Source organism: Lissotriton vulgaris, chromosome 1_2 (assembly GCF_964263255.1).
Source record: "Lissotriton vulgaris chromosome 1_2, aLisVul1.2, whole genome shotgun sequence".
Classification (NCBI taxonomy): Eukaryota; Metazoa; Chordata; class Amphibia; order Caudata; family Salamandridae; genus Lissotriton; species Lissotriton vulgaris.
Window position 1 is genome coordinate 357,702,032 of NC_141686.1, and position 25,911 is coordinate 357,727,942.

The 25,911-nt window shown below is 43.3% G+C and overlaps 1 protein-coding gene across 1 annotated transcript in view; it reads right to left on the bottom strand.

Moving 5' to 3' along the window:
* LOC147736830 (uncharacterized) overlaps positions 1-25,543 on the bottom strand; it is a 32,848-nt gene extending 7,305 nt beyond the window's left edge. The window contains exon 1 of the mRNA XM_086953824.1: positions 23,725-25,543. Coding sequence (XP_086809950.1) covers positions 23,725-25,543 — 1,819 coding nt within the window. The remainder of the gene's footprint in view (positions 1-23,724) is intronic.
* Between the last annotated feature and the right edge of the window lie 368 nt (positions 25,544-25,911).

Genomic DNA, 25,911 nt, shown 5'->3' on the forward strand with positions numbered 1-25,911 from the left:
GTTCAAAGCACCGTCAAGGTCGAGCTTTCCCAATGCAGAATGCTGAACAGCTTTATTTAGAGTACTCATGAGGCGTCTACCAGACCATTGGCCTGGGGTCAAAGGGGAGTGCTTTTGATGCTTTATATTGAGGTGATTTAGAACGCTTTTTAATTCTTGACTATTAAAAGGTGGGTCGTTGTCAGATTTTAAGATTGCAGGTACAAGTCATGTCGCAAAGATGTCATCTAGTTTTTGAATAACCCTGCTCATGTGTAGTGGATGAAAGGTCTTCTACCAATGGAAAATGGGAGTATTGATCAACAATAACTAGAAGATGATGTCCATTCTCTGGAGTCCCATAAAAAATCAATAGCAATTCTCACCCAAGCATGATGTGGCAATTCTGACATAATCAAAGGTCGCTGACTAACTTGGGATGAAAGATAGTTGCATATGTGACAAGTCTTCAATTTTTTTTGACCCTTTTGTCAAGATCCAGAAACCAGACTTGATCACGGAGAGCTCTCTCAGAGGCAACTATTCCTCGATCTCCTTCTTGGGCAAATTCGACTACTTGTTGTCAGAGACTTTGCTGAATAACAATCTGTGTACCTTGCAGGATGAGACCTTCCTGCGTTACTGAAAGTTCATCTCTTACATTTCAGAACTTCATATACTCGCTGTCATTAGTGAGAGGTCTAGAATACTGGTCCCACAACCTTTAATCTTGACATGTCTTGACCTTGGCTTGTGGCAGTGACAACTTGCTCTAAAGACATGGCAGTTGGTGTGCTCAATTTCACAATACATTTGAAGTAATCCTCCACTGTCTTAGATGGGGGACCAGGGCACAATAAGCCAGTTTCTGATCATTCCCTGGATGATGAAGAATCGTTTAGTTGTAATTCTTGTGACCTCAAACCCCAATGCTCAATTCTAGGAGGCATTTTTGCTGTGGGATTGCCAAATATCATCAACAATGCTTGGGGATCAGCCACTAATGTGAAGGGCTTTCCATACACAAACACATGGAAATTATTCACAAGCCCAAACCACTGCCAAACTTTCTTACTCAGGTTGCAAGTAAGCACGTTCAGTTTGTGACAGGCTCTTATTGGCATGTACCACAATATGTCTTCGGGCATTTGGCGGTCCGTTATGCTGTGCAAGGACTGCGCCTAACCCTACAGGGCTAGCATCAACTACAACCTCTGTATGGAATTTGGTATAAAAGTAGGGCATTTCAATGGCGTTCTCAATGGCTTGCTTGATTTTTTGGACATCCTTCTCACACTCACGTGCCCATTGAAGAGACACATTCTTTTTGGTTAGTTCTGGTGCAATGACCATAGCAAAGTCTTGTATGAATCTAGAACAGTAATTGACCGTTCCAAGAAATGATCGTAAGATAGAAATGCCTTGTGGTGGATTTGCAGTTGACAATGCTTGTACTCTAGCTGGATCAGGTTTCATACCCCCATCACCAAAGACATGGCTGAAGAATTTCCAGTTTTTCTTTTGGAATTCACATTTGACAGCATTCAAAGTTAAGGCAGCATCATTCGGCAAATGACATACTTGCATGAGAGTTTTGTAATGTTCTTTCTGTGCAGCCCCACAATACCAATATATCACTATAGTTAAATGTATTTACTACAGGCTATATGATAAGTCAAATGACGTCTTGGAAAAGTTTTGCAGCAGAGGATATACCAAAATTCAATCACTTGTAGCAAAACAAACCAATATGCATAGAGAAGGTTGCAAAGTACCTGGATTGTTCTTCACGTTCCAATTGGTAAGATCCTTTATTTAGGTTGAGTCGAGAGAAGAACTTTGCGCCATTCAATTGAGTCATTATATCAGCAATGTGCGGACTGTGAGGTTTCTCTCGCTCAGTTGTCTAGTTGGCCTGACGCATGTCAACACTTATGCGTACAGCTCCTTCCCTGTCTCTTTTAGGCACTGTTACAATGGGAGAAAGCCATGATGTCGGACCAATGGAGCGTTCAATGATGCCATGTATAAGTTAAAAATGAAGTTCCTTTTCAACAGCTTCTTGCAAGTGAAACGCGACCCGTCTGTGTCTTTGATGAAAATTCTCATTTATGTGTAACCTTACTTTCATTGTTTGACTTTTTCTGACCCATGAAATAATGAAGGAAATTTACTTACAATTTCATGATGAGCATTCATAGTGTTGTTCACTGATATCAGTCCCATATCAGCAGCACTATGGAAACTCAACAAACACTTGAAGCTGTTCCTTGAAGTATATGAATAGGCGCATTCACCACAGTTTTCACATCTTTCATCGTGGCTACAAATTTTTTATTTGACTTTTGAAGAGCATTGAGGCAGCCCAGGAGTATACATTAGTTTTTGAATTGGTAAGCTGTGGTACTGGAGATATTTTGTGATACATCACCAGGGGTATAATATTTATCGAAACACAGCTGTCTTCATGTTGAATTGTTTTCAAATTGGATTTTTTCTCACATTCGACTAGCCCCATATGTGCATGCCTTTTTGAAGTAAACATCAATATTGCACAATTGTCATTGTCCCTTTCATTGTAAACAGACACAGAGGAATTATTTCTCTATGATTTAGACGATGATCAACTTCATTTTTCGTCGATTTACCTTAATTGGTGTGACCAGGAGTACGTCGAATGTCACTGATGTAGCGTTTGGTCGGCCATTTTGTCTTCACGCTGTAATGCACTTACGTTTATCTTCACGCTGGAAGTCATCACAAAATGATTCGCTTTACCACAGTCTATACATATCTGTCCAATGGCGGGTCATTTACCTTCGTGTGGAAATGACATTCAATATCTGTAAAAAGTTTTCTTTTTCTGTGGAGACAGGACATTGTGCCCTCTGCCTTGAACCTTGGCTTACTTTTCATGCTCATGTCCGACGCACTTTGGACGCCTACGGCCTCCATGTCTGTCACTTGGCGATAGGCACGCTTGTCAGCGCAAACAGCCTTGAGAACTTGATACAAGTTCAGTTTCCATCAGCATTCTTCTTTGAAATGGGATCACTGAAACAATATCGATGTAAAGAATATCGAGTTACAAAAATATCGAGTTCAAAATATCTAATACCAAAATATCGACCTCCTATCTCCAAACAGGTAAGTACGAAAATATCGAATCAAAAATATCGATGTAAAAAATATAGTTAGTCAAAATATCGAATTTTTTTAAATGCTTTAAATTAATTAAAAATTAATAAATAATAAATATAATTAACTTAAACATAATTAAACTACTTAAATAACTTGAAAATTAATAAATAATGAATGTAAGTAAAAAAAAAATTTTTGAAAATTAATTTGTTAATACATATATATATATAAACGTAATATTAATTAAATATTTACAATATTTTTACCGTAGGATAGCGAAAAGTGTAAAATTTACTATAATCAGTCCATTAAGTGCAACAGTAGAGAAAGCGTTGGATAGCATAGGGTTAAAATTACTATTCAAACTCCAGGGAGTGCAACAGTAGGGAAAGCGTTGGATAGCGTAGGGGTAAAAATTACTATTCCCACTCCAAATAGTGCAACAGTAGGGAAAACATTGGATAGCGTAGGGGTAAAAATTACTATTTCCACTCCAGAAATTGCAACAGTAGGGAAAGCGTTGGATAGCGGGAGGGTTAAAATTACTATTCCCACTCCAGAGAGTGCAACAGTAGGGAAAGCGTTGGATAGCGTAGGGGTAAAAATTAATATTCCCACTCCAGTGAGTGTAAATGTAAATGTAAATGTATTTGAGCTTATATAGCGCACAGCTACCCACAAAGGGTTTCCCGGCGCTTGCTTAGGGAACCCGTCCTGGTATTCCCCTGTGAGATAACCCCGGCAGGGTATCCACAAGGTGAAAGCCAGGCATCCCGCCGCGAGGGGCCGTTGTGGAGATTAAGCAAGCTATTGCCCAGAGTCGCAGAGTGTGAACCCATGAGTCGAGAAGGCACCGGAGCGAGAATTATCGAGTCCGTGGAATTTTTGAGCCCAAGACCCGCCGAGGCGGGGAATTGAACCCTGGTCCAGGGCCGATCTCAGCTTCTGGGTCTGCCGCCTCTAACCCCTGAGCCACACTTCTCCACAACGTGGAGTGCAACAATAGGGAAAGCGTTGGATAGCGTAGGTGTAAAAATAACTATTCCCACTTCAAAGAGTGCAACAGTAGGGAAATTATTGGATAGTGGGAGGGTTAAAATTACTATTCCCACTCCAGAAAATGCAACAGTAGGGAAAGCGTTGGATGGCGTAGAGATAAAAATTACTATTCCCACTCCAGAGAGTGCAACAATATAGAAAGCGTTGGATAGTGTAGGGGTACAAATTACTATTCCCACTCCAGAGAGTGCAACAGTAGGGAAAGCGTTGGATAGCGTAGGGGTAAAAATTACTATTCCCACTCCAGTAAGTGCAACAGTAGGGAAAGCGTTGGATAGCGTAGGGGTAAAAATTACTATTCCCACTCCAGTGAGAGCAACAGTAGGGAAAGCGTTGGATAGCTTAGGGGTAAAAATTACTATTCTCACTCCAAAAAGGGCTACAGTAGGTAAAGCATTGAATAGCGTAGGGGTAAAAATTACTATTCCCTTTCCAAAAGGTGCAACAGTAGGGAAAGCGTTGGATAGCGGGAGGGTTAAAATTACTATTCCCACTCCAGAGAGTGCAACAGTAGTGAAAGCCTTGGATAGCGTAGGGGTAAAAATTACTATTCCCACTCCAGTGAGTGCAACAGTAGGGAAAGCGTTGGATAGCGTAGGGGTAAAAATTACTATTCCCACTCCAGAGAGTGCAACAGTAGGGAAAGCGTTGGATGGCGTAGAGGTAAAAATTACTATTCCCACTCCAGAGAGTGCAACAATATAGAAAGCGTTGGATAGCATAGGGGTAAAAATTACTATTCCCACTCCAGAGAGTGCAACAGTAGGGAAAGCGTTGGATAGCGTAGGGGTAAAAATTACTATTCCCACTCCAGTGAGTGCAACAGTAGGGAAAGCGTTGGATAGCATTGGGGTAAAAATTACTATTCCCACTCCAGTAAATGCAACAGTAGGGAAAGCGTTGGATAGCGTAGGGGTAAAAATTGCTATTCCCACTCCAAAGAGTGCAACAGTAGGGAAAGCATTGGATAGCGTAGGGGTAAATATTACTATTCCCACTCCAGAAAGTGCAACAGTAGAAAAAGCGTTGGATAGCGGGAGGGTTAAAATTACAATTCCCACTCCAGAGACTGCAACAGTAGGGAAAGCGTTGGGTAGCGTAGGGGTAAAAATTACTATTCCCACTCCAGTGAGTGCAACAGTAGGGAAAATGTTGGATAGCATAGGGGTAAAAATTACTATTCCCACTCCAGAGAGTGCAACAGTAGAGAAAGCTTTGGATGGCGTAGGGGTAAAAATTACTATTCCCACTCAAGAGAGTGCAACAATATAGAAGGCGTTGGATAGCATAGGGGTAAAAATTACTATTCCCACTCCAGAGAGTGCAACAGTAGGGAAAGCGTTGGATAGCGTAGGGGTAAAAATTACTATTCCCACTCCACAGAGTGCAACAGTAGGGAAAGCGTTGGATAGTGTAGGAGTAAAAATTACTATTCCCACTCCAGTGAGTGCAACAGTAGGGAAAGTGTTGGATAGCGTAGGGGTAAAAATTACTATTCACACTCCAAAGAATGCAACAGTAGGGAAAGCGTTGGATAGCGGGAGGGTTAAAATTACTATTCCCACTCCACAGAGTGCAACAGTAGGGAAAAGATTGGATAGCGTAGTGGTAAAAATTACTATTCCCACTCCAAATAGTGCAACAGTAGGGAAAACATTGGATAGCGTAGGGGTAAAAATTACTATTTCCACTCCAGAAATTGCAACAGTAGGGAAAGCGTTGGATAGCGGGAGGGTTAAAATTACTATTCCCACTCCAGAGAGTGCAACAGTAGGGAAAGCGTTGGATAGCGTAGGGGTAAAAATTAATATTCCCACTCCAGTGAGTGCAACAATAGGGAAAGCGTTGGATAGCGTAGGTGTAAAAATAACTATTCCCACTCCAAAGAGTGCAACAGTAGGGAAATTATTGGATAGTGGGAGGGTTAAAATTACTATTCCCACTCCAGAAAATGCAACAGTAGGGAAAGCCTTGGATGGCGTAGAGATAAAAATGACTATTCCCACTCCAGAGAGTGCAACAATATAGAAAGCGTTGGATAGTGTAGGGGTAAAAATTACTATTCCCACTCCAGAGAGTGCAACAGTAGGGAAAGCGTTGGATAGCGTAGGGGTAAAAATTACTATTCCCACTCCAGTAAGTGCAACAGTAGGGAAAGCGTTGGATAGCGTAGGGGTAAAAATTACTATTCCCACTCCAGTGAGAGCAACAGTAGGGAAAGCGTTGGATAGCTTAGGGGTAAAAATTACTATTCTCACTCCAAAAATGGGCTACAGTAGGTAAAGCATTGAATAGCGTAGGGGTAAAAATTACTATTCCCACTCCAAAAGGTGCAACAGTAGGGAAAGCGTTGGATAGCGGGAGGGTTAAAATTACTATTCCCACTCCAGAGAGTGCAACAGTAGTGAAAGCCTTGGATAGCGTAGGGGTAAAAATTACTATTCCCACTCCAGTGAGTGCAACAGTAGGGAAAGCGTTGGATAGCGTAGGGGTAAAAATTACTATTCCCACTCCAGAGAGTGCAACAGTAGGGAAAGCGTTGGATGGCGTAGAGCTAAAAATTACTATTCCCACTCCAGAGAGTGCAACAATATAGAAAGCGTTGGATAGCATAGGGGTAAAAATTACTATTCCCACTCCAGAGAGTGCAACAGTAGGGAAAGCGTTGGATAGCGTAGGGGTAAAAATTACTATTCCCACTCCAATAAATGCAACAGTAGGGAAAGCGTTGGATAGCGTAGGGGTAAAAATTACTATTCCCACTCCAAAGAGTGCAACAGTAGGTAAAGCATTGGATAGCGTAGGGGTAAAAATTACTATTCCCACTCCAGAAAGTGCAACAGTAGAAAAAGCGTTGGATAGCGGGAGGGTTAAAATTACAATTCCCACTCCAGAGACTGCAACAGTAGGGAAAGCGTTGGATAGCGTAGGGGTAAAAATTACTATTCCCACTCCAGTGAGTGCAACAGTAGGGAAAATGTTGGATAGCATAGGGGTAAAAATTACTATTCCCACTCCAGAGAGTGCAACAGTAGAGAAAGCGTTGGATGGCATAGGGGTAAAAATTACTATTCCCACTCAAGAGAGTGCAACAATATAGAAGGCGTTGGATAGCGTAGGGGTAAAAATTACTATTCCCACTCCAGAGAGTGCAACAGTAGGGAAAGCGTTGGATAGCGTAGGGGTAAAAATTACTATTCCCACTCCACAGAGTGCAACAGTAGGGAAAGCGTTGGATAGTGTAGGAGTAAAAATTACTATTCCCACTCCAGTGAGTGCAACAGTAGGGAAAGCGTTGGATAGCGTAGGGGTAAAAATTACTATTCACACTCCAAAGAATGCAACAGTAGGGAAAGCGTTGGATAGCGGGAGGGTTAAAATTACTATTCCCACTCCACAGAGTGCAACAGTAGGGAAAAGATTGGATAGCGTAGTGGTAAAAATTACTATTCCCACTCCAGAAATTGCAACAGTAGGGAAAGCGTTGGATAGTGGGAGAGTTAAAGTTACAATTCCCACTCCAGAGAGTGCAACAGTAGGGAAAGCATTGGATAGCGTAGGGGGTAAACATTACTATTCCCACTCCAGAGAGTGCAACAGTAGGGAAAGCATTGGTTAGTGTAGGGGTAAAAATTACTATTCACACTCCAGAGAGTGCAACAGTAGAGAAAGTAAATACTTCATATATGAATAAAAATAAAATAAATATTAATAGCAAATACAAATTAATTAAAAGTAATTAACAATTTTATATAATATAATAATTAATCAAATACAAATACAAAAAAAATGTATCACAAATATTTACCTATTAATACAAATTATTTACAAATTAACAATTAAATAGTAACAATTAAATATGTATTAAAATGTACAACAAAACAAAACCAATAAATAAATAACAATATGTATTTATTCACAAAATTAATTCCCACCCTATTCCCCTATAAATCCACAACCCGCTACAGACAATAAATTAATAAAATTAACATAATTAACAATTAAACTATTAATTAAAATTAATTACCAATTATATTTTAATTAATTACCAAATAAAAATATACACTTTTCACACATATACTAACATAACAAATACTTAAAAAAATTAATATTAACTTACTTACCTCAAATTCTATATTTTTGTTGTCTATATTCTGTCTTTCTATATTTTTGTTGTCTATATTCTGTCATTCTATATTTTTGTTGTCTATATTCTGTCCATTCGATGTTTTGTCCATTCTATATTTTTTAATTCGATATTTATGCTATTCTATTCGATATTTTTGTATTCTATATTCTGTCCATTCGATATTGTGTCCATTCTATATTTTTAACTCGATATTAATGTAACTCGATATTAAAAACTCAATATTTTGACTGTATACCGTTGAAATGCATACAACAGACATCCATTGATTACTCCGAGGAGGGTAGCCTCCTCATCATAAATTAATTGAATTTACAGTGCTTTACCAAACATCCAGTCTTTCAACAAACTCATCAATGGTCTTACCTGGTCTCTGGCATTCTTGGCTGAATATGTATCTTTTATAATTCACATTTGGCACTGGCTTAAACTTGACATTAAAGGCCTTTTCGATTTGATCATATGTCTTTTCACATTCTTGTAAATTCTTTTTCATGGCTTCTTTCACTCCTTCACCAGCCATGTTTCTCAAGATACTTTATACTCTTTTTCATCTATTGCATCTATGAACTCTTCAAAAGTCTCTATCCATCCATCTATCGCCAATATTATGTGGTACCCTATGTAAAAGCTCTCAGGACCAACTAGGCTTCCCCACTGGTACTCCCTAGCTGTCCGCGGCCAGGACCAGGCCCTAGGCCAACCAGATGCCACTGGTCCTTGCCCATCCACAGAGTGGGGGTAGTTACCCCTGGCACATAGTAGACATTCTCCACTCTTCCCCTCATCAGGTCAGTTCTAGACTGCCACTGATTCTCCAGCCTAGGGTCCGCACCTTCAGGCTGACCAGAAGTCATGGACGAGGCTTTCCTCCACCTACCTCTCCTCCTAGTGTTCCGCACTCTCCTCCTTTGAGAGGCCCCCCCAGAACACAACTCTCCCACCAGTTCAGGACGTCTCTCCAGCAGCTGGTCTCCAAACCTAGGGTCTAAACCCTCTGGTTGCACCGGGGTCAGAGGCGCCCCATCTGCACCCCCTTCCAGAGTTCTGCACCCTCACAACTGGAGCGGTACCACTGAAATCCAAACTGGTCAGGACACTGGTTACAGATGTCCCTCCCTCCAGGTCAGCAGATCCTGAACCTGTCCTTCCAACCCAGGGACTAACCCCTGGGGTTGAACACTTGCCTGGTACGCCAGGACTTCTCGGGGCACACACAGGCTCAACCACATGAGGGTAACACATGACTCATGTGTCGTGTGAAGGTCTGCCTGGCGCAGATCTCCGACCCCTGTTCATCTGACAGCACGCGAAGACCCCCCAGGACAGAAGTGGTGTCACCACTGCCATTTATCGGTGTCTCATCCCTTCTGGCTGGCCCCTAACCCACTGGTTCTTCCACTGGGGAACGCATCCCCCTCTCACCCCTCAATTTGGACTTCTGCACCCTCCCAACTGGAGCGGTACTGGCAGACAACAGAACCACTGGAGCTCCGTTTACAGACGCACCAGGGTCTCCTGACACTAGGAGATCTCCCTCAAATGGCTTCCTAGTACAGCCTAGGCCCTCAACCTGGTGTTCCCTTAGGGAACCCTCCAGGCCCTGAGACTGGGTTTGGGGCACCTGGGGCACCTGGGGACACACAGTCCCACACTTACTCCTACTCCACTGAGACAGGAAGTGAGCCCCTACATCCCTCCCACTACACAGGGACCTAGCTGGGCTACACTGAACCTCTTCCCCCACACAAGACGGGAAGATACCCAAGCCACTACTTTTGTAATCACTCTCCAATGCCTTGGCAGAACTTTGGGCACTTACCCAGAAGCCTGCCTCCTGTGCAAGTTCCCAAGGATTAAAGGACTCACACTCCAACAGGTGTTGCACAACCCCGGCAAACAACAACTGAGCATGTGCTCTTTGATAACCATATTGATCAGTCCCTCAAAATCATGTTCCGGGTTAACCGTCACCCTATCAACCAGTGCAACAAAACATTCATCCGCAAACTCCCCCCAAGACTGGTGAGACAGTTCCTTACTGCCCCCGAACTTCAACCTGTACTCCTCTTCTTGGGAACAAGGTACCATACTTTGGGAACTGGGAACTGGGACTTCCTGCACTGGACTCCATATTGCTGTCACCACTGGACCCCACCCTCACTAGTGAATCCAGAAAACCACAACTGCACTCAGGGGATAATCTACCCTCCAGAGATAATTTCTCCCTGGCGAAGGCCCTCTCAGCCTCTGCCATCTTCTCCTACGCTAAGACCCTTTCGGTCTCTAGCATTTTCTCCTCCACCCTCTGTTGCGCTATCTCCTTGGCATGCTCTAACCTGAACTTCTCCAAAGCCAGTTGATGCTCCCTTTCTTCCCTCCTGTCTACCCACTCCTCTGGGGATAGGGAAAGAGATGGGGCACTGCCCCGACACTGGACCCAGCTAGAGACTCCCTATCTATGGGGTCCTCACTATCTACTAGCGTCCCTGTCCTGTCATTTTCTTCCTCCCCTTCAGACTCTACAGGGCCCCCCTCAGACCCAACATCCTCTTGGCGTGCTGTCAGGGCCTCATCTCCTCATTGTGCTCATGTTCCCATTCATCCTTTTGCCATTGGATGAGGTTTTCCCGAAGTTTGACGTGGTGTCTGACCCACTCACTGCTATGTCTCTCTCCTCACAGAACCCACCAAACCCCAGATACTGTATCTAATCAGACAATAAAAATTAAAGGCAGACTCCATTTTGGCAGGACGCTCAGAGACATGTGCAACACAGGAGACCTAGGTGCAAGAGCTGCAGCAGGGGTACGTAATGAAAAAAATGACACTTTTAGGAGAAAAAATCAAATAAAACTCAGAAACAATAATCCCCAAACATGTTATTGGGAGACCCCAGCAAAGTGCAGCCAGGCAGGCCAGCACGCAGGGACCCCCAGGAAAGAGAAACTGGGTCCCACGGTGGTTCCTCCTGGCAGAGTGTCCTCCCAAAGTAAGAACAAGCACAACACTTTCATGGGGTCACAGCCCCTACATTTATAGGACAATTTGCTTTGTGTTACAGCATTGGGCATGAGAAACCAGATGCAACTGGTTTTGGAGCACTCTGTTTATCAGGCTCCTCTTCCCTATTGTTAGGTGGGGGCTCAGTTATCAGACGCACCACAGGGGGTGGAGCCAGCATTGTGGAGGGAAGGCACAGCCCCATTCAGGTCCCAGGTGCAACTCCTCTCTCCCATCTGCATGCAGATCTTTCTATTCACTACTGGGCTGACTCACCCTGTCTCCTGGAGCCACCTACACCATCCAGCCCCTGTCACTCAGAAGCCAGACATGCAATTCACATCAGGCAGGCAGACACAAAGCAATGGCAACTTCTAAAAGTGGTATTTCTCCACCAGTCACCATAAATCTGTGCACATCATTGCTCAGCATTTATTCTCACGAGTTCATACATACTAAACTCGACCCTGCACTCCTCTCATACCAGGAATTACCATGGACACACATATCCCCCATGCATTCCTATGGGAGGGCAGGCCAATCTCACCACATGTACTCAGAGAGCACACACACTCTACACTGGGCCACAGTGCTAAAGTGCCCAGAGGTCTAAAATCACTACCACCATGTCAGAGCTCAAGGCAAAAAGTTCAGGGGTGAACCTGCCAAAAGGGCCAAGTCCAACACAGATGAAAAGTGGGTGGAGTCAAGGGAAGAGCGAGCGCCGCACTCAGCTTTAAAGTTACAAAATAAACCTTAAAAGACACGGCTGAAGCGGCGAAAGGAGAGGGGGTTGTTTGTAGTGACGCTTCTGGTGTATGCGTAGAAGGGGGGTAAGATTGATGAAGCAATAGGAAAAAAATGTGAGTAGACTGACAGCAACATACTGGTTACCTTGGACTTCTGCGCATTATACACTAGTATCCCCAAATCTGGGGGGATTGCCGCCATACAGCATTTTTTGGAAACACCACTCTACTTGAGCATTCTGAAATGCTAATAGATTTGAATACTGTTGTTTTGGCTAACAATGACTTTATCCGGAGAGTAGTATGGCTTTACAGCAAGTTGCAATAACTTAGCATGGTCTGATTATCAGGCACAATCTGTTTTAGGATTTCACCCGATGCACTTGGCTCCTCACAAGGTATCCTTCAGGATCACAACAGTGTTCTTCTTGTTCTATCTGGTGGTGGTGACTTAACAGCTGCATTTCTTATCCCTATGTCGTCGTTACAATTGTGTAAGATACTTTATATATCCTCTTGCAGCCTTGAAAAAGTCTCTATGACAAAACACGTGACGGCTGTGTGTCAGTAATGGATTTTACGTCTCCGACGCAAGAAAGGCGAATAAGTGTGGAAACAATAAATCACACAAACATCTCTGATCTTGCAGTACTTCTTTACTGGCCACAAGGCATGGCCATTGGACTACGCTGAGAGCGTCAGTATTCCTCTGTTCATTTGGAAGCAAGGTGTGGCAGGATAGGCCTCTTTGACTTAACAAGTGGGAGCAGCTGTCACTTATCACATAGGCTCTGCATGAGCACTCTAACAAGGGAGTTATCATTGGTCTTTTGTGACTCCAAACTAGCTGGACCCAGGGCAAGGAGGAAGGGGATGCCTGACACGTCATGGCGGTGGAAGCCTCTAGAAACTCCTACTAGTGGGCGCAAGGTATAAATATTGGACTCCAGACCGCAAAAGAATGAATGAGGTCCCAGTGCCACCTACGGTCCCTTCTAATACTTCATGCCAGTAAAAACAACTCTCAACAAAGTCCCACAAATTATAGTGTCTGAGACAATTTACATCACTGACACCTAGTGAGCCCTCCTAACATATCTCACCATTGAAATGAACTCTCAACGAAGTTCCACAATGCTGAAGTGTAAGATGTTCTCTTGCGTGTTTACTGTGTCTTTATATCTACACTGTTTTTCTAAGCCTACATGGGGATTGTTTTGCCCATCTTCTTCCAATATTATCTCGTGCATATACTGTTATCTCAAGTTGATGCTGCTTCCTATCCTACCATGTGCCTATAGCAGTGAGCCATCCTTGGTGATGTCTACTAGTCTATGCTGATATTGATATACTACCTATGATGTGGGTGTATAACTTGTATATATGCCATCGAATATAAAGGACGTTTCTGCAGACTGACCACTAAACTCCATCACAACCACCAGCTCCTAGATACCATGGCCACTAAGAACCCAGTGACATCAACAGGCCCTCTGGCGCTTTTCAGCATTCAAGGCCCCCTAGGGAACACACACTGAATCCCCCAGGCAGAGTTAGAAGCATTAGTCAGTTCCCAAATTCCAAGGTGATGACCTGACCGGCCACTACAAAACAAAAATGGGAGAACTCCTTGACATAAACGCCCCTTTGAAACTGAAGAAATCAAGAAGTATCCCTTTCAGATCTTGGTTTGGAGAGGTGTGGTGCAGCGGCCAGGGCAGCTGACTTCGGAGCACAGGGTTCATGGTTCGATCCCCGGCTCTGGCGGCAGCTCAGCCAGCACCATGTGACTTAATTTCCACAACAGCCCCAGCTCCTTGAGACCCACAAGGGTGACTAGTTCTGCACTTTACAAATACGGATTTAGATTTTATTTGGTTTAACAATGACCTTAACAAAGAGGCAACAACTCCGATTTGCTGAAAGAAACTGAAGACAACAACCCTTGGTAACACATCTTGCGATCCAGGGAGCTAAATGTATAAAATACAAAAAACACCTCTTCAGAGAAAAATCCCCCTTCTTCTGTGTCAAACTTGACCGTTCTGGGAACAGACCTAAAGGCCTTCTCAACATCATCAAACAGCAAACCTCCTCTTTCCCTCAAAACTCAATAAAAGACTCTCCCATGCGCTGAATTTAAGGAGGCTAAAATTCTCATCGATAAACTCAAGAACAGAGGGTACCCGAAGAAATTGGTACGCCGCTCTCTAAAAAGAGCTTGGTACTGCCCCCGTGAGGTCTTGCTAGAACCCAAGCCCAAAAAGAACCAAGACAGACTTATATGCGTGACTACTTTCTCACCAGCCTCAAACTCTATAAGGAAAAGCATACTGTAATAAATTGGCCAGTACTGAATGCAGCGGAACTACAATTAGAACGCCCCATGTTTGCTTTCAAATGGGCCAAAAATATGGGCCAAAAATATCAAAGACCACCTGGTACATGCGTCCCTCCCACAACCCACACCCAAAGTCACATTAAATGATGTATGGGGACTACCCGCACTAACTGGCCACACGAAATGTGGAAACTGTGTAGCCTGTGACTCAACTATTGAAGGCAAAACCTTTTAATTTGACTCAATCAAGTTTGAAAGAAAACAATTTACTAATTGTAATTCATCAAATGTGGTGTATGCAATCTTTTGCCCATGCATGAAAATATATATAGGTCAAACCACCCAGAAAATAAAGCTTCGCATTGGGCAGCACAGGAGCAGAATAAGATGCAACACGGAAAACGCCCCCTTGCTGGAACACTTTATAGAAAAGGCACACAATTAAAGAGACTTGACTTGGACAATTACCACACAGATCAAACCACCACCACGTGGTGCGGATGTGTCACAACTTCTAAACAAGGAGGAGCTCCATTGGATACTAAGAACTAACAGTATCCGCATGGGACTCAACCGCCTTGAGGATTGAACAACCCTCCTCTAATTGAATGACCACAATATGTCTGGTTAGAAATTACTGTGTCAAAGAAATGTTCTGTCTCTGTCTATGGATAGAAAATATTCTCTCAATGCGATCATCTGTCTTCATTTTCTAATAGCTGAATTGTCATTTTGAATGTACATTATTACCACATTTTTGAATTTTTCACTGTAACTCACGTCACCACCACTACCACTTTACAACTTCTCATTTCTCCACTCCAAGATGGCCCCCGTGTCTTAGCTACCTGACTCCCAATCCAAAATGGCCACCACACTTCTAGCGTTAGTCCCTCCTTTATTTTTCCAGACCACATGCCCAGTGCTAGCTTTATAGCCGGCTCTCACAGTACAGTCTAACAGCGATCCCCGCCAGAGATGCCATGCCCTGCGATCCTGCAACCGGTACAACTGTAAGTACACCAACCCTACCCCGCATAGCCTTGCTCTGGCCCCATTGTCACATAATTCTGAATTGTGCCCGTGCTTCCTTTCCCTAGCGAGCCGTGATTTGGACGGTTTCCCTGACAAACACGCGGGATATCCTGACAATATCGCGCTACCATTGGTAACTATACTCTGCCCACTTTTCTCACGCCCAATCTGCCCTAACTGCACTATACTTATATACTTATGAATGCTACCTTCCCCATAGGTCTTAATCAAACCACTCCTCTCGACCTGAGCTATCTTCCCCGCCCTAAGGATCAGCCTCGGAAATACCTTTTTCCTCAAATGTCACCGCGCCGCTTTCACTAATATTGCTCATTGAATAGACACAAATGTCACTGCGCTGTTTTTACAAAATTGCTCACTGTATAGACAATTGTGTACCCAGCACTGTTAAGGATCAGCCTTGTGAATACCTTCCTCCTCATATGTCACCGCGCCGTTTACACTAAATTGCTCACTGTAGAGACAACTGTGTACTTAGCAAATGTTAAGTCTCCGCTAATGCACGGACCAATTTTGACCCTTTCACTTCTATTCCAAATTTTGCCTCGCACTGCGCCATTTATATCGACCCGTTTTTTAACTTGCCTTTTTTCCCGAAATGTTTTCCTTATTGTTCCAAATCTGAACTCTGGTTTTTAACTCAAACACCATTTCACACTGCGCCGTCATGTATCTATTGCTTCATCCTTCTATTTTGCGACGAGCACCGATCACAGTTCCTAGACAAACTTCACTGTACTGTTGTTTAGTGCACAGCATGACATCATTGTTCTAGCACTAAGCATGCCAGAAAAGAACAGTCTTTGAGGTGCGAACAGTAAACTGTACCACTACCTGTATTCATGTCGCTTCTGTTCTAATTTAACATGCCTGGCCACGTATCCACAGTGTCTTTCCCTTCTCTCCTTCATTTTTCCCACAAATGTCGTTTGTATGTAGCATGAAAGGCAACTGTTTATAATTCTAAGACAAACATGATTTATATATTTGTCCTGAAGATGATGCCATTTATCTTGTTTTTCGGCATCGAAACGTCATCGACACAATAGGATCATATGTACTGAATATGCTTGTGAATACTATGTACAATGGTCACTCAAACTATAATCAAGTCTGTTCCCTGATTATAAGTATACAGACCGAATTGCTCGCTCTTGCCTATATTTGTTGTTTTGTCTTGTTCACTGTATGTCACAGGCTGTGCCCCCTTGACATCACTTTCTGATTTTGTGTATCACCAAATAAATTCCTGTCCGGCTGGACAAAGGACATAAATGCTATTCAGTTTGTGTCTATCCTTATCTTGATTCCCCAAACTACTAGGGTCCACTGTTTTTTGTAATAAGAATCTCAGTCACATCATATCTTGCCTGCATGGACCAAAATCATCAACTCCTCCTCTTCGAGCAGCTCCATGCTGACATCCCTCAAACTTGGCCAAGTCACCCCCCTCATCAAACAACACCGACGCCGTCTAGAACAACCTTAACAATTACAGACCTATATTTATTCACATCTACCTTCAGAAGCAAGTCTCATCAAAGCACAAGAGTGCTAATTTTTTTTAATTTTATTTCTGAATTTGTAAAGCGCATGGTTACACTTTCAGTGTGTCCCCGCGCTGTCAGAAGAGCCATCTACTCCGTCAGTCAGACAAGACGGGCTAATCTTTAGGAAAGAGGAATGTTTTGAGCTTTCTACGGAAGATGAGCTCCGATGTTTCCACTCTTAAGCTCAGGGGGAGAGAGTTCCATTTATGTGCCGCCAAATGGCCTAATGAACTTAGTAGTCCATACGCTGGTACTTTTCAGACTGGATTATTGGAACTCTTTCCTGTCTGGCCTTCCCTAAGAAAATTAGCATCACTGAGAGAAATGCTTCATACAGTTATCCACGTTGTGACAGGTCACAGCATATTTTTTTATTGCATTTCTTCTGTACTTCGCATCCTACAATGGCTTCCCATTGAAGCAACAGTCCAATGTAACAATGAATACATCACCCACAAAGCCCTCCAAAACTCCACACCCTCCTACTTGGTAGAAAAACTCAAAATCTCTGGATCTGAACAACGATCGAGAATTTGTAAAGTCCTTCTGTTGGAACAAGCGACATTCAGGCAAGAACGCTATATAAAGCTCGCCTTCTCTGCCAGCGCTACAAGGATCTGGAACTCCCTCCCACAACCTCCTTGAACAACCACAAGTCTTGCCACAATTAAAAAGCATTCGCATAGCCAATTGTTTTAGTCTTTGGGGCCTTGTAAGTGTTTGACCATGCAACAATTAATGTTGTTGCACCAAGGATATTGTGCTGCATAACTAAATACTTATAAGGTCCCAAAAGCGAGACCTATTGGCTATGCCAATGCTTGTTATCTGAAGACTTTGGGGAATGCTCGGTAGGTTCAATTTTGGGGATCCACACAGATTCCAGAGCGTTCCACAACAGAAATTAGAGGTTTGTTTCTTATTTACAAAGTTTGAGGTTTGCAAGGGATTCTGGGTAACAGAACCTGGTGAGAGCCATACAAGTAATGCAACACGTGCACGTTTTTGCAGGGAAAGCTGTGTCAATTACTGAAGGTCTCTTTCCTATGCAACGCATGCGCGCTGTGTGGGCGAGACCTAAAAAGGAACTCAAAATCTTCCTATTTGTGAGACGCTTTGGATAAATCTGTGATCGATTTTCTGCATCCACTTTTCCAATGTATCCAGATTTTAACTGTTTGAACTTTTTTCCCTGACGTGATCTGTGGGATTAGTCTATTTTCTTTGATGCTTATCTGTTATTTTATGGCACATCTAATCTGCATTTTGGTCTTCCTTCTTTAGAAAAGTGCTTCAATGCCCTTCAGCCAAGATTGCACTATATATAACCACAAAATAAACACATTTGGTATAATAAAGAGAAACCAGAAAAAAGATCTTTTTGAAAAGATTGTGCAGATTTGTCAAAAGATTCCAAAGTTGTTAGCAAAGAAATAATTGCTTTTCAATAGAAACTCTTATAACCACAAACTACGTGGGAGGGAAGGAAGGAAGAGTGGGAGAGAGAGAGAGAGTGAGAGAGAAAGAGAAATAGAGAAAGATAGAAAGAGTAAGAGAGAGTAAGAGAAAGAGAAAGAGAGAGAAAGATAGAAAGGAAGAGAGAGAGAAAGAGAAAGATAGAAATTAAGAGAAAGAGAGCGATAGAGAAGACGGAGAAAGAGAGAGAGAAAGAGAGAGAGAATGAGAGAGAGAGAATGAGAGAAAGAGAGAGAGAGAGAAAGAAAAGAAAGGGAGAGAGAAAGATAGAAAGAGAAAGAGAGAGAGAGAGAGAGAGAGAGAGAGAGAGACACACACACTATGGTTTAAATGAGTTTCAAATCATTTTTTTCATTAGGATGTTAAAAGCAATCGCAATTTTAACTTCACTGTAACCTTTGTGTTTTAGATCCACGACTGCCAGACAGCACTAAAGACATCTTAAAGATATTCAGGAAGCATCCCTGGGAATACATTCCAACCATTCCTTACCATTGGGTTTGTGGCAGGTTGAGTTGTAGAGTTCTTTGTTATGAGCTGGATTTGGAATTAGGCGCCTTGATGCCCATTGGGCTAAGTTTGCGCATGATAAGATCCCTTTATTATTATTATTATTATTTGTAACTCACATCAGTCCCTCCCGCTGCCCAAACCTTGTTTACTTTATTCTTCCACAAACACGCTTTCTGTAAAAAAGGCCTTTAAATCTTGTTTTTATCTTGTCACATTTGCTGTGCATTCAAAGACAGAGGTCAAATGTCAAGCTCTCTCTTTGAGGGAGCTTGGTGTTTACTTTTCTTCCTATGTCTTCAAAATTAGAGAATGTTTGTGACAATTCTGCTGAGTATCCATACAAGAGGAGAAAGTGTAAGATTTTTTTCCTAGCACACAACAAAAAAACAAGCACTGGCAAAGCCAATTGGTCTTTCCTTGCGAACCTACTAACTTTGCAAATGACTTTTAGCAGTGTCCCACACCATCAGTCGAAAAATAAATATCCTACTGCATTTTGCCGGTTTACAAAGATTGACACATAGTTATTGAGGCCTACCCTTTGAATTTCAATCAAATGTGGTGGATATGATTAATGAAAATAGAATGCCGGGAACAGAGAGTTACTGTGCCACCAATAAGCTCATTAGGTGCTGCACCTAAAAATGCTAAGATTTAAAAAAATTCTGAATGCCGGGAAAGGGGGCTATTAGTCTGAGAAGAAGCTAGATACGGTTGCTCGCTGTTGCAGGGAATCCCAGCTCACAATCAGAGCCTGAGAAGTCTTTCCCTAGTGTGAGCATGTTATTTTTTAAAAGTAGTTTGATCGCGCCATACTTTACTTGACTATTTTCCTCAAGATACCTTTAGCAAAGCACCCAATGATTTCCAAATCAGCCTACGGGCTTGCGGTCTTTCACGGTATTGGGTGTAAATGCCTGTGATGTTCTGATAGTTTTCTGCTTGAATATGGCCACCATGCAGGCAGCATCGAATGCGCTGGCCTTGCAGGGCGTGAAGGTAATTTAACAGCCCTCACACACCTCCTTCACAGCAGGCACAAGGTGTGGGGGGTCTCCCCGCACTCAGGTGTGTTATTTATTTATTCATTCAGTGTTTTATATAGTGCGAACGTGACCCACTGGGTATCAGAGTGCTTCACAATTCTATAGCATTGTACTTCTGACATTTGGGTTGATTAGTCCTTTAAACAAACTACCAAGTATATATATTCAATTTTAAGTGGAAAGCATTTCTGCTTTACAAATAATACATGTCCTAAACATTACTAGAGATCAACTTGCATTACAATAGTATGTGTCGTAAATATTACAACATGTGACATTTTAGAAATACATGTACTAAGAATACCTCATATCATTTAGTACAGTGGATTGTACGTAGCAAACAGACTGGTTACAGAATATACAGCTATTATCCTATACTGCTTTTGGCCCGGAAATGTTGTACAGATGTGGCAGGGTCGTGTCATGATGCTGCTTGTGACAGCTGCCAGAAGATGCTTCAATGTCACAACCCTCTGTACATGCCAATGTCCGCGCCACCCCAAGCCATCCTTCCATTACCTTAGGTGCCAACTTTACAGTCGACAGTGAAGTTTCTGTTCCGCAGCAGTATACATGAGCACTTTAGTTGAAACGGCTGCTACCATTATGCGAAGGGGAGGTGGTGAAGGCAAGAAAATGAAGTAATTTGCTTTTATAAATAACAAGCAAGGAGAGGCAAGCAGCAATGAGTGAGACGGTGAGGAGCTGGCTCTCTTACTTTGAAGTCAGAGAAAGAACAGGCTTTTTAGGGAAAACATCGTCTGACATTTGATCTCGGTCTGTGAATAAACAGCAAATGTGACGAGATATGAACAAGAATTACAGCCGTTTAAAAAAAAAAAAGCTTGGAGTGAGTGAAAAAAGTGCTCATATGAAGTGCTCTTAGACAAAGAAAAAAGAAAAAGTGCCTAAAACAGTTGATAATATGGGACCATTGCAAGGATACAAGTAACGGGACGGTGCTCCATGGGAGGGAACAATCTACGAACATTTGGAAGCAAGGCTGTTTAAAGGAGATTGGAAGAAACAAATAAAAAGCAATGGGTGGGCAGTAAGCCCACAAAGTTAAGCGCTGCTGCGGCAAGACCTAAAAAAAAGAACTGTGCGGATGTTTCAGAATATATCAGAATTAGTACAAATGAAGCCCATTTGTTTTGAATTACTGAAGTGTGGAGAAAAATATTTGAATATGATTGAAACACATTAATACACTAGGGGATGACATTTGCAAACATTATCATTTGTGTGCAGTAAAACCATATTTCGGTGTAAATGTAATGATCATTTCAATTGAGAATGTGTTGTTTGTAATGGCAGTGCGCTACCACACCAAGTATACACCACACTACGCCACTCACCTCCACACCACACCACTCCAATCTATGCCACTCACTCCACGAAACAAGCAACACCCACTCCATGCTCCTCTACTCCATACCACTTAACCCACACCAATCCACCCCACTCCACTCCAATCTATCCCACTCCACTCCAATCTATCCCACTCCACTCCAAAGTACGCCAATCCATCCCACTCTAGTTCACCCTATTCCAATCTATCCATTCCCAATTTACCCACTGCAATCTACCCCACTCTAACTCAATCTTCCCCATCCCACTCCAAACTACCCCTCTCCAATCTACCCTACTACACTCAATCTAACCCAATGAACCCCACCACACTCCAATCTTCCCCACTCTACCCCAATCTACCGCACTCCACTCAGATTTAGCCCACTCTGCTCCAACATACCCCAGTCTGCCCCCACTCTACTTCAATTTCCCCCAACTCTAATCTACTCCAATCTAACTGACTTCACCCCAATCTACCTCACTCTACTTCAATCCAACTTACCCAACTCCATTTCAATTTACCCCACTGCAATCTATCCAACTCAACTACCACAATCTACCCCACTCCATCCAATCTATCCCTCTCCACTCCATCCAATCTATCCCTCTCCACTTCATCCAATCTACCCCACTCCATCCAATCTACCTCACTCCATCCTATCCACCCCACTACAATCCACCCAATCTACCCCATTCCACTCCACCCTAATCTACCCCACAACACTCCAATCTATCCAATTCCACTCCACTCCACCCAAACCTACCTCATTCCAGTCAAATCTAATCGACTCCACCCTACTCCAATCTACCCTACCCCACTCCACCCCATACTTACCAATCCCAATCTAACCCATCCAATCTACCCCACTCAAATGTACTCCAATCAATTCTACCACACTCTACCCCACCCCAGCCAAATCTACCCTACACCACTCTATATAGCTCCACTCCATTCTACTCCAGTCAAATGTACCGCAATCCAAACTACCCCAATATACTGCACTCTAATCTACTCCACTCCAGTCTTCCCCACTCTACTCCAATCTACCTCACTCCATTCCACCCCAATCCATCCTACTCCACCTCAATCTACTCCACTCCACCCAAATCTACCCCAATTTAATCTACCCCACTTGACTCCAATCTACCCCATTCTACTCTACCCCAGGATGGCACCACAGCTCATATTGGCTTCTATAGTATTCTTACAGGATTATTGTAAGTCACCTCAGAGTTCCATAACCTTATAAAGGAACTCTGCCTTCCTCGTTCCTCTATATGGTTATGGAACACCTTGTTGACTTGCAATATCCTTAAAAGGTGCGGCAGGGGTTACTTTATCCATGATATATTTTCACTAATTTTGGTTAAAGTGACGTTGTAGATGGCTTTGTTAAAACACCTTAATGGGTCTTTAAAAAAATCAGAAATTCACTTAAAAACAAGGGTAAAGTGTATATATGGTTAAGACTAAAAGCCGAACAAACCTCTGAAATGTGTAAGTTATGGTTAGAACCACAATCCATTACTCGCACTACAGGTGTGCAAACCCTAACTCAGCATGTTACGTGTGATGATGCAATGACATTTTCATAATTAAAGAGTTTGCTACAGGTAGGATGCTGCTGTAGGGAGATCATGGCTACGTTTGTCTGCCCATAAAACAATGAACTCTTTACTGAGCTAGAGGTTGGGAGGGTGAACTCACAAGTGAGACATAACAAATTACTTTGTGTATCTGTCTACCATGAGGAGGTGTGCACTCCTGGAGAACCCTGCAGTGGCAACAACATCCCTGGTCGGCCCTGTTGCTGAGGCCGAATACAGATTAGGATTTTTATATCAGGAACTGGAGACGACTGCGTCTTACCCAATGTAACTGTGCAACAGGAAACAGTTCCCTCTCTAGACTGTGCATGTCGGCTATTCTCAATGAACACCACATCACTTACATCCGACTATTACGTGTGATTCTAGCCAGTAATTCCTACCATGAATAGCGCTATTTCCAGTTCCTCAGCCTGGAATAGGGACAGACAAGGAAGAACGAGAGCTGCTGGCCTACTTGTCTCATGCAGAGTCCCATAACCAGGCCTGTTTCTGCACAGGAAGGATGCAGTCCTGTGTGGAACCAGAGAAGGGTGCAGGGACTCATCTGCACCCAGTGTACTCGGGGGTCAGTATCGCTCAGGGGGTTCCACCCAAACCCAAATGATCACCTTGGAGACTTTGTAAATTCTGCCCATATGCATTCTCAAGAGGTTACATGTGTTAGTGCACTCCACGTGTCCATGTATAGCGAAACACATACCTGGGGTGGCTTTGGACGGCAATACATGTGATTTTGCATTTCTTCTCTTCATGGAGTCTTCATCTGCAGAATTTGTGTCCAGTTCTAGGCATGATGGGGGCACAGGCTGACCCCGCTCCTCAGGACAGAGCAGTTCTGTGTTGCAGTTCTGATGTTGATCCTGTGATTCAGGGTTCAGTAACTTGTTGTTCTGATCTGAGCCCTGTGCATCAGTACAAGCTGGTTCTAGCATGTAGTTCTGATTTGAATCCTTCTCCTCAGGGTGCAGTGATTCCACCGTGTAGTTCTGATCTGGTTCCTGTGCTTCAGGAAGCACTGACTCTAGCTCTCGGTCCTGTGCCACAGTGTGCAGTGGTTCTAGCTTGTACTTCTGATCTGAACGGTGTGCATCAGTACAGGCCGGTTCTAGATTGTCATTTTGATCTGGTTCCTGTGCTTCAGGGTGCATAGATTCTAGCTCGTAGTTCACGTTTGGATCCGGCGCATAAGGAAGTTCCTGCTTCAAGCATAGGTGTTGCTGTAGGCATTGGGTTTGTTGTGACCCCAACTCATCAAAGGATAACAGCACAAACTTTATGTGTTCGTCTGATGACATCCCATCAGGTGACACGGGTTGTAGGCTGCGGTTCTCCTGGGGATCTAGGAAATCAAAACACATCAATTCTTTCTCCAAGGGATCATCCTGTCCATTCCCATTTAGTAGCACGGGTTGTACACAGTGGTTTTGCTGTGGTTTGTGTCCATCAGGAAATAGTGGGTGTGGGCAGAGGTTCTGTTGCTGGTCCCAGCTATTAGTAGACAATGGGGATGGTTCTTGCTTCAGGGGCGCATCTGGTTCACTCTTTTTTGGGAACGCTGATTGTATGCTGTGGTCTTGCTGTGGTGTCTGCCCATCAACAAATTCCGAGTGAAGACGCCGCTTTGCCTCCAGTGATCTGCCTGGAGGATCTGTCTGAGGGCACCTGGATACAGTACAATCCTGCTGTACTCCATTTCCATCTGGAAACCCAGTTTGCATGCACTGGTCTCGCTTTGACTTGTGTACATCTGGAAATCCAGGTTGCATGCACCGGTCTCGCTTCGACTCATGTACATCTGGAAACTCAGGTTGCATGCACTTGTCCTGCTGGGACTCATGTACATCTGGATACCCAGGTTGCATGCACTCATCCTGCTGCGACTCGTGTACATCTGGAAACCCAGGTTGCATGCACTGGTCTCGCTTCGACTCGTGTACATCTGGAAACCCAGGTTGCACGCACTGGTCCTGCTGTGGGTCACATCGATGTAGAAACATTGGCTGTAGACAAAGGTTTGGCTCCTCTGGACGCCCTTGAATATTGGTTGGAGAAGAGAGCGTACAGTCCTGCTTTGGTGCATACCCATCAGAGAACACCGGCTGACGACACAAGCTCGGTCCACCTGGCCTATCAGGCTGAGGTGTCGCACGAGACCGGCTAACAGCACAATCTCTAATGCTCGTCGGACAGACCACCTCCAAAGACACTGCGCCATTATCTAGGGAACCTTGATCCTTTTCTATCCAGATTTTCTTAATCATCACAGCAACTCTAGAAGGTACGCCCTCCACAATACTCAGCAAGTTATCCAGTTTGGCTTCCAACTCCTCCAGCATGGATAAAAGGATAATGTGGGGCAGGTCCTCCAAAAGCGATTCCAGGTCCTGGTCCCTCTGAGCATCATTTCGGGATCTTGAAGTTGAGACGTCATGAAGAGGTAAAGATGGGACTGTGGCTCTTACGGATTTACGTGAACACTGCACTTTCACTTTCTTTCCTGGAGCCTGTCTTCTACCCATTCTGGTTCTCTGATTTTCAAGTCTCAAGTGTCTGCAGAGGAAAGGAAAAGAGAAAAGACAACACGTTATCACAGGACAACTAGGTCAAAATACTCCTTCCTGTATCACCAACCCCAGTGTGATCAGAGGAAATTGCGAATTTTTAACACCAGAAAACAATGCAATCATTAAAATGTAACAATATGTCTGTTCCTTGGTCTGCTCAAATTGCACACTTTTATGAAAAAAATTGAATACTGTACCAGCCTTGCAGCAATGAAAGGTTTATAATACTCTAGAAGACAAGACTGCGCTATCATTTTCACCTGCACTGTACACCTCTCTTTTGCAATATTCGGTTCAGTGACTGAAGCACGCGCCAACATATC